Source organism: Vollenhovia emeryi, unplaced genomic scaffold (genome assembly GCF_000949405.1).
Source record: "Vollenhovia emeryi isolate VEMERY1.0 unplaced genomic scaffold, V.emery_V1.0 DF939194.1, whole genome shotgun sequence".
In the NCBI taxonomy this organism is placed as follows: Eukaryota; Metazoa; Arthropoda; class Insecta; order Hymenoptera; family Formicidae; genus Vollenhovia; species Vollenhovia emeryi.
This window is the reverse complement of record NW_011967172.1, coordinates 41,288-51,483: the sequence shown is the minus strand read 5'-3', so window position 1 is coordinate 51,483 and position 10,196 is coordinate 41,288. Positions and strand designations below refer to the sequence as shown.

Genomic DNA, 10,196 nt, shown 5'->3' with positions numbered 1-10,196 from the left:
CATCCCCTTAAAAGGAGTGCGATTATTGTGCGTTATCCTCATAAAGCTATTACATATAAGAAATACGTAGCACGTGCGCACGCGCATCCACGCGCTGGTAAAGATAGACATTTGTGTCGCACATGGAAACCTCTGTGTGAAGTTAGCAATATTGTGAAATCAAATCAAATGAGCAATCTTCTTCTCGCAAACAGTTGCCTGTGAGTCCCGTTGGAATTTTCGTTCGCCCTGCCCTACATTAAAAGTTTATAGGCAAATCAATTTTGGGTGGCCTCAATCAATGACTCAATTACGAGAAAATTAAAAACGATCTTAATCGACCAATTTTCCTTTGCACGTTTCTATATAATTTGATTTTTCGTTTGCGCATCCTCAGTGATAAAGTTACGAGCAAACAAATATTGACGAGCAGTCGGTTGCAGCAGCTGAGTCTGGAATAAAATTAAAACCACTTATATTAATAGACAGATATTATTTGCACGTTCACATACTTTTCGAATCCTTGTTTGCTTAGCTGGATTGATCGTACGCTTGAGACTTTATTTGCTTACAACTTTAGTATTAAGGACGTGCAAAACGGATAGTCCAATTGTATGGGAAAAGTGCAAACGAAAATCTATCGATTAAGACTATTTTTATCTAATTTTCTCGTAGCTGGCGAACTAACTTCACATACGTGAACATGGACTTCATCGTGCGAGCAAGTATCCAGGGTGGAAACTTCTTTCGTGCAAAAAAAGAATACGAGTTAATAGCAATAAACTTTTTCATGGAAGCTAACTGCGTCGCAACGTTACGCGGAAATTTTATTTCACTTAAACTTTCTGGGACAAGTCTACAGTGCAGTTTACGGCGCTAATTTAATTTGAGCGTGCATGCTCTGCAAAAATATATCTTACATTTGTCATTACGTAATCTCGTTATCATTTCGAAGATTGTTTTTTTTTAGTAAGAGAATTGAACTGAGACAGCAATATTTTTCTTATTGCTCAATTCATGATGTTATTGCGAGGAATAATTTATCACTGTATGCCATTTCATATTTCACAAATGTATGAGCTTCCACCGATCGTGTGTGCGGGACACATGATCTTCTAATTATCTTATAAAGCTTGCTCGCACGATTTCGAAACTTTCAGGAATTCCCTCCGCTATGCTTCTCATGTTAGCGTAATTGAAACTGATCGCTATCTATGATTAACTTCGCACTCTCGAAATTCCTCTGTTACAACGTCAGATTTGACATCGTTATCTGTGCGAGTTACAGTTTTACCGGGGAAACAGTTAAATCCACTTGTAAAAGACGGCTACTAATTTCCAACAAATATTTGTACCATCGAGTACATTTTTTATATTATACGTGGCGTCTTGAAACTATCGGATATCTCTATTACAGATATTGACTGACTTCAGGTAAAGCCCTACTTGAACTCTTGAGTAATTGAAAACCTAGGCCGGTATTCATAGCCAGATCTTATATTCAAGACTGTCTTAAGATCATCTTTAGATACCCCGTAGCCAATAAAATGTTCCATACAGCAGCTCTCGGTAAATTGAATAATATAAGATCCAACTATCAATACCGGCCCCAGAGTCTCGGTATAATAAATCGAATATCAGGAAAGCAAAATCGTATTTTATAGACAATTTCAAATGGAATTTAATGCGATTTTAATTCGAAGCGTTTGGCAAAGTAACGTTAATGTTGAATAACGCTAAAAATTGAAAAGCTTTGAAACAGACGCTCCGTTTGATATCGTTGCTCAGAGAAATAATTCTCCGTAGCGGCTGAAAGGATATCCGGTAGTTTTGGGATTTTCTGTTTACGAGTATTTGCACCTACGAATCCTAAACGGCAATTCATCAATCTCCCGAATACCCTCCTGTCACTGCAGAATGCTCCAAAAAGCCCACGAGGCCGACATTAACATTAACTGCGTGGATCCTCTCGGACGATCGGCCCTCCTCATGGCGATCGATAATGAAAATCTAGAGATGGTGGAGCTTTTAATAGAGCACAAGGTCGATACCAAGGATGCACTGCTCCACGCTATCTCCGAGGAATTCGTCGAGGCAGTGGAGGTCCTACTAGAGCACGAGGAGACCCTTCACAGAAATGGCGAGCCACATGTAAGTGTCTGTATACACGTACCCTTCCTTTACATCTAAATAAGAGCGAGAGAGAGAGAGAGAGAGAGAGAGAGAGAGAGAGAGAGAGAGAGAGAGAGGGAGAATACAAAAATTATATATAATATAATTCATTAGCCAGAATTATAATTTAGTCAGTTTCATTGGGGATCTAAAAAAATATAAAAATTATTTTTCACTACGTTTAAATTATACTGCTCGTTTATTCTTTTAATTAAGCCAACGATGCTTTTAATTTGTCAACGTCGCAGACGTCGTGTTTTCTAGCTGAATAATAATTTCACAACTTTTGCATGGGATATGCGCGGAATAATATACCCATACTCTAGTTTTATAATCGAGCTTTACGTCGCATCGTGCTGTATCTGTAATCTGTAGTAGAAAATCTGGCACAAGCGTTACCCGCGAAAGTGAAATATATAGATAAAAGTTGATTGAAGTCCGTAAATCGATTACTCGCCGTGTCGGTCGCTCCGCAAGCGATTTTTTTTTTTTTTGGTTGTACTCTGCTCCGCCGTCAAATGATCTCTCTCTCTCCACGAAGACGATTCCGTCAAAGTATAAAGTCGTTCGCGAGGGCAACGAGGGAAACCGAGTACCCAGAAGAGCGAGGGAACGAGGTTGCAATAGGAAAAAGTAGAAGAATACGAAATTTTGAACAGAGCTCTAATCGGCTTTGGTAAGAAATCAGCTTACGCAGAACTTTAATGGAATGATATCCGCGCGCGCGCGCGGGGTCCGAAAATGCCCAACGAATTCATTATATGGGGAGAATTAGTTTCCCGTGAAGAAAGGAGCTACCACCCGTGACGATGACTGATTAAGCCGATCACGCTGGTACAATGGCAGCGCGCGAGTCTGCGCCAAGAGAGATTATTTGTCGATTGCTTGTGTTGAAAAAAAGTATGCTTTATTTAGTCGACTTATTACTCCACTTTATCGTCGAGTTATCATTGGCATTTGACATCATTTCGCCCATCGAAAGCTCGTTTAAAGGGCTCGCTACAATTGAGATCAAATGTCAATTGTACGCGACGATGAGTGATAACTGCGGAGAGCGATTTGTGAAATAATAATTTTAGATCGAACGGGTTGAACAAAAGAAAAAAAAACATTGCTCGTGCGCGCGTAGGAGAGAGAGAGGCTGTTTTTCGAGAATTTTACGAAAGTAATGACCTGCGGTTTAATATTTTAGAGCTGGGAGGCTCTGCCTCCCGATACAGCCACGTTCACGCCCGACATCACGCCGTTGATCCTGTCGGCTCACAGGGACAACTACGAAATCATAAAGATTCTCCTGGATCGTGGATCCACTCTGCCGATGCCACACGACGTTCGCTGTGGGTAAGACCTCGGAATTCATTAAACACTTGGACGATTATGAAATAAGGCCACGAAATTCGTTAGACACTTGGACGATTATGAAATAAAATTGAGGGGGCTCAGCGTCCGAAGAAAATAATTCACGTTAAGTTACTCTCTCTTGCCTTTGCTGTAAGTTTATAATTCACGCTGTACATCGTGCACATTTTACGCAGATTACTTGTCGAACATTTTGAACATTTTAATAGAGTTCTCGTGCATCGCCGTGTGATTTATATCGCGAAAAAATCGATATTCTTGTTTTAACGCGACTTTCCTGCGATATTTTAATTATTTATTTATTTAACAAAATATTTTTCATACAGACGTTAATTTTTTTTTAATGATACGATTAATTAATCTTCACGTACAAGTGCTTTAGAAGTGTCCGGTCGTTGATCCCTAACTGAGAGCGCTCTTTTTGGGGCTAATTAATTCCCTCGGCCGGTTTATCGTCTTATCCCTTTGTGCGGACGCGACAAAAGCTAATTTAATTAGGCTAAGCATGAGCGCCGTGTTACCACCGTCGCCGCTCTAGGGGAAAATTTAATTTGTGATAATCACATTACATTAAGAGAATCGTAACTCTTTGTCTCGCGTCCCGCATTGGAATTGCAGAAAGTTGTCCGGATTGATATAATAACTAACCATATGCGAGAGAAGAACTTTATATTACATAATGTACGATGTGAAAATGATATTGTTTACTCTGCTAAAACATCCATGTATCAGAGAGAGAGAGGGAGAGAGAGAGAGAGAGAGAAAGAGAGATGGAATAGATTTAAACATGGGGCAGGTTTTGAACAACAATATTTTTCGTGGGAGTTTCGCGTGAAGAGGTGCCATTTTTCGGACAAAAGCTGTACCGAGTGCAGAGTACTTACATTCATCACCCCATAGCGCGTAGCTTTTGTTGGAAAAATAGCGTTCTTCCGCACGAAATTTACGCTAAAAATATTATTTAAAGCCGCCTCGTTTTGTACGTTTAAAGCTATTTGTTTCGTTCGTAAACTCAGGATATGAAAAGAAGTAGCGACCAAGTTCTTCCTCGATTCGAAACTAGATTTCCCGTCGCTCGCGCGCATAATAGTCGAAATGTTGGTAGAAGAGATCTCGGTTGGCGTAAAAGATGATGTAGCATCGTGAGACACGCAGCCGCGCTGGAAAATATTTGAGAAACGGCGACGCCAAGCCGGTTATCAAACTGGTCTTATTTCGGCTTGTTGTTGCCATTTGTTATTTATTTCAGATGCGACGAATGCGTGACATCGAGGATGGAAGATTCCCTGAGGCATTCGAGGAGCCGAATAAACGCCTACCGGGCGTTGGCGTCGCCGTCCTTGATAGCACTGTCGTCTAAGGATCCCATCCTGACTGCCTTTGAGCTCTCCTGGGAACTTCGACGACTCTCGTTCTTGGAGCACGAATTCAAGTGCGAGTATCAGGCAAGAAATTTTATGTTCCCTATCACTCATGAATATTCGTGAACGACATAATTTTGTCCGGTTGCATATGGAATGTCAGATGGCAAAGATTTCAATTTTACCTGTGCAACGTTTTATGAATATTGAATGACGCGGTTGATTTACAATAACATGCTGCAGCAAAACGCTGTAAAATATTTGCAATTTTTTATTAGTGAATTTAAGAAGACGTGGAAAAAAAAATGCGAAATTTGTGTGACATTATCCGATCTTAATCAGCTACGTCTTAAAGTGAAATGTAACGTTATAGAAACAACTCGCAGTATAAATCTTCCATTTGGAAATAATTTCTCATTCTTAAAAATGCGAGGGAGATATTCCAACAATTACATATTATTTTTTTAGAGATTATTTAAAGATCATATAAAATTTATACGCGACAATCTAACGGTTATTATTCTAACAAATTCGCCGTCGATTAATATTTTTGGAAAGCGTATATTTCGCCTATCATTTGTAATCTTTGCAACTGCACAAGAAACAACGCGTGCCTCTCGTACTGATTATTCTGCGAAAGCAGAGGACGAAGTCGAAGGTACGTCTACCGCACTAAAATGCCGCATCGCAACTTTCCGTATATCACGTATGTATGGATGAAACGATGAAAATTTCTTTAAACGTGTGCGTGGGGCTCGCTTTCCAAGCTGCGAACTTAAGACACGCGAGATTGCTCTCGGGCGATGTTTCTTTCTTTGCGCAGCGGTATCCCGATTTCACGAAACAAATTTATCTCGGTTAGCGAGGTACGGCAGTTAGCACGTGTTTCCCTTAATTTAGCGGTCGTGCAAATATATGTCCGCGTTTTCCTTTCCGTCCCTTCCGACTCGCGAGCTCACTTGGAGCCCGGTTCCTCGGGCTCTAACGTAGCTTCTCTCTTTCCCTCTTTATCGCCTCTTCTCGGTGCTTAAGCGGCGAAAGTTTAAGTGCTCACCACACTCGAGCAACTTTTTGATTTATACACGTATAAATCGCACCTCGCAGTAGCGATACACCAAGCAAACGGCGCTATCGAGTTGCTTTATAAGTTGTTCCGCCACGCCCTTTGTTCTCCCTTTTAGCCTCGTCAACATTCCGGTTTCCTCTTCGGCCCTTCTCCTTCCGCCTTTCGAGGGCGTCATCAGCCCCGTTTCTTTGACCCCCTGTTCCTCATTCACCCACTTTTTCTTTGGAAAACTCCGCTCTTTTTGCTCCCATTTTGCTGTTGTATCGTTCCCCATCTCTCAAGTGTCGATCTTGAGGAGCGGCTCGATAAAGGCGATTTCGAGAGTAAAGCAAATATAAAGCTTGATAAATTGCCAGGAATACTCCTCCATTTCTCTTCCATTCTCCCTTTGTCCTTATTTGTCCTTTACTTTCCGAAGTTAATTTTACTTATAAACTCTTATTCACTTGAGACGTACTTGTCGTTTGAATATATTGGACTTTATGTAACAGTCGACGAGGGACATATTTCTCGTGTCGTAGGAAAATATTGAGAGGTACAGTAAACATCACATTGCGTATCTTCGTGTACCGCAAGATAACTCCAGTTTACGACATCGTTGAGAGAACTATAGCTTGATGTTGCGAACAATTTGGAATAACGATGGTCTTCTCCAGATAGGAGATGTGTAACCTTACAATCTTGTCAGTTGTTCGCTTCGTAGTGCTCTGGCTTCTTTTATATCACACACATATTAAGGTGTGAAAAATAACGACGTGAGAAAACCCGAGTCGCTCGATCAAAGGAACAATTTTTCTCAGCCCGGCTGGTGACGTGCCGCATTTGCCTAGCGATCGATAACGAAAATAGACGATAGTCGAACGATGTTCTCATCACCTTTTGCCTTCTTATGAAGTGGGATATAACTTCCTGCGGCGATTCTCAGTTTGTGTCGACTAACAATGCGGGACGCATCACAGAAACTGTTATATCCGCGTGAATACGTGACGAGAATTCAATTGGACTCGGGGCAAGATTGGCGAACGATTAGGATAGGATCTCGAGCGCTTGTCGACCTTGCAGAGAGAGCCTGGAAGTTCGATCAGCCGCTGGCTTTGTCGAGCGCGCGAATTCTTTCCCGGCTCGCAATTCCCGACACGCGACGCGACGAACGCGAAGAATCCGCCGAATTTCCGTCAGGAATATCGGTGAAATCGCGACCGAGATCTCCGGGCAAAATTAGGGGAATTATTTTCAGCGTCCCCGGAAAATTGGATGCTTCGGGGGAAACGCGCGTTTTCGCAATTGCTTTACGTTGCGATAGGCACGAAATCCTTCGTGATTTCAGGAGCTCCGAAGACAGTGCCAAGATTTCGCGACCGCACTGCTGGACCACACCAGAAGTTCCTACGAGCTCGAAGTCCTGCTGAATCACGACCCTACGGGACCAGCTTTCGAGCACGGCGAGCGGATGCACCTTAACCGCTTAAAATTGGCCGTTAAGCTGAGACAAAAGAAGGTACGGAGTGCAAGCGGAGAAGTAATAAACTCCACAATTTTCTTCGTTATTCCGATTGCTTAGAAATAGATTTTTGCCGTCCTCGATAATGAAAGCCACACTCTGGGAAAAGAAAGACAGCAATCCATTTTGGGGCCCACAATTAGTAATCGAATTATTTGGATTGTTCGTAATCTTTTACGAATTTTACCCCGCGTAACTAAAAATCGCAATTAGCTATTCTATCTTTGTCCAAGATTTTTCAGTAATACCAATCAATTCTCTCAATTAGTTCTGTCGATATTCAGTAACGCAACGATAATTTTCACTTAAGAGGCACTAACCGAAATGTTAAGTTGCTTAACTACAACAAGAAACGGTCAAAATTTTTCCCAGAGTGGAGTTACGAACGATTCAAATAATTCGATTACTAATTGTGGGCCCCAAAATTGGTTGCTAACTGTCTCTTTTTTTCCCCCCAGAGCACTTGCGAGTACGGTTGTTTTATTTTTACAAACAAATTGAGATGGTCGTTGCTTTCGTAAATTGACATTTCTCGCAAAACTTTTTACCCTTTCAAACACACGTGAAGTAACTGATAATGATATCACAAATTGATCGCTAATTATTACAACGTTGACGCAAATTTTGGGGGGCATTACTGACGCAGGGACAATCGAGCTTTGATTAAAGGGAGGAATAGAGACGTTCGTTAGCATGTTGTAATTAGAGATGACAGTTGGAAGGTGCTAATTGCAGTTCAAATTCTGATTGCGTGTGAGACTGCCACCTTCTCTCAGTCGCATGGCCGGAAACTATCGGTCAATATCGCGTTACCTGGATATTTCCAGTTCGTGGCGCATCCTAACGTGCAGCAGCTACTGGCATCGATTTGGTACGAGGGTCTGCCAGGGTTCCGAAGGAAGAACATGTTCCTCCAGGCGCTGGAGATCATCAGGATCGGCGTCCTTTTCCCGGTCTTTAGTGTAGCGTATATCATCGCACCTCACAGTATGGTCGGCCAAACTATGAGGAAACCATTTATCAAGTTCATCTGTCATTCCGCGTCGTATTTCACTTTTCTATGTGAGTATGCCTTCAACCCTTAGAAAATAATTATGTTGCGACGTAAGTTCGCCTAGATAAAATCTAATTTTGCGACCTTTAAATCGCGTATAAAGTACCCTCCTGTCCGGTTGTATAAAACGAAGCCAGGATAAATGAATCTTTGCGCGAACGCGTGCGAAACATATGCAACATTTCGATAACAGGCCAGTCGTTTCACACACAGAGCGATTTCATGTCACACTTTAAATCCAACCACTTGGCACGACACCCGGCCGTAACCTGCCATTTCCTAGATTGTTCGCCGCACTTGATCAGCGTGACCCAAATATCCGGTGCATTCCGGAAATATCGGTGGCACCGCTGAATCAGCTTGATACTCGCAACCCATTCTTATAAACATCTCTCTTTCCGGCCGCCAATTACGACTGTACGAAGTAGTGTTCGCTTTCGAAATCGATACACCTTCGTTTCACGTAATCGTCGTTTCAATCGTCACACCTTATCGTAATTATTGTCTCTAAAATATTTTCTCGCAAAGTTTCGGTACTTGTGTACCTTCTGTTACTTTATATTCTCACTTTATTAATTTGTCAGACAATTAAGCTTTTGCTCCACCGTGTTATCTCACTGATTAAATAATTCCGCGGGAAAAATTTTCACGAAACTAACGAAACGCTAATCTTGCTTTTGTAAGCAGTTAAATGTTCTATTTGTTAAAGGAGAATAAGAGCCTTTATTCGATTGAATGCATTTTCATCTGCTTTGCATACAAGCGAACGTATGTTATTAGGTCGTTACACATAAAATATTGGTTTTGTATCAACAAATTTCCAAGTAGTATTCGAGGTAACAAAATGAACGTATGATTAAAATAATATTGTTCGCGTTTCTCAGAATGAATAAGATTTTTATAATCTCATTTGTGTTAAAAATGGAAGGCAGAGAATCTAGAGATGAAAAATCGTAAAAGTCGGCAACATGTTTTTCACACCTCGAATATTAAACTTCGCATCAACGTCCATAATTTCTTCACACGACTTTTTTGCTCTGTGCGCGAAATTCGTATTTTAAATTGTTTTTGTACCTACGAGTTTTAAATCGTAGAATGTGTTGTGAAAGTTATATAATTTTTAACTTTTTAAATTTATTATGACTTGAAACGTAAACTTTTTACAGAATTTTCACAAAAGCATATTTTTATAAGAGAATCGTTTTACCGTAATATTCATCATCGGAGAAAGAACCAAAAATAAGGGAAAAAATTCAAGACACTGATTTTATAAACTAAAGTTTTTCGGTACACGGCGCTTTATGTGCAACGACTCGATAATTTCACCCGTTTGCGATATCCAATGTGACTCATTCCGCGGAAGTATTCGGAGAGACACGCACCTCAAACAGCGTTTCCTACGGCGTATTTAGCTTCCCGGCACGTTGGCAGATCAAACATCTACGTGGCAAACGTCAAACAATTTACAAATACCTTACGGTGCCGGTACCAATAATAGTCGTGCACCAATATGCGGAATTCAGGCGGCTAAGAAGCATTACTGTCCCGAGATTAATTGCTCGTCCGACCGCGAGCGATACATCTTTGGCTTCGCTGCCACTATCCAGCGCCGGTCCAATTACGCGCTTACACCGTTACACCATTAAGGGAAATTTTATTGGAGGCTCTAACCAATTTTGGATGATGCAGTCAGTCGTTTTCTGT

General features: G+C 41.2%; 1 protein-coding gene across 5 annotated transcripts in view; it reads left to right on the top strand.

Annotated features, from left to right (window-relative positions):
- LOC105562120 (transient receptor potential-gamma protein) overlaps positions 1-10,196 on the top strand; it is a 96,062-nt gene that overhangs the window by 74,477 nt on the left and 11,389 nt on the right. For all 5 annotated transcript variants that reach the window (XM_012012674.1, XM_012012675.1, XM_012012673.1 and 2 more), the window contains 5 exons: positions 1,896-2,130; positions 3,344-3,492; positions 4,760-4,955; positions 7,265-7,435; positions 8,266-8,500. In XM_012012674.1, the coding sequence (XP_011868064.1) occupies positions 1,896-2,130; positions 3,344-3,492; positions 4,760-4,955; positions 7,265-7,435; positions 8,266-8,500 (986 nt within the window). The remainder of the gene's footprint in view (positions 1-1,895; positions 2,131-3,343; positions 3,493-4,759; positions 4,956-7,264; positions 7,436-8,265; positions 8,501-10,196) is intronic.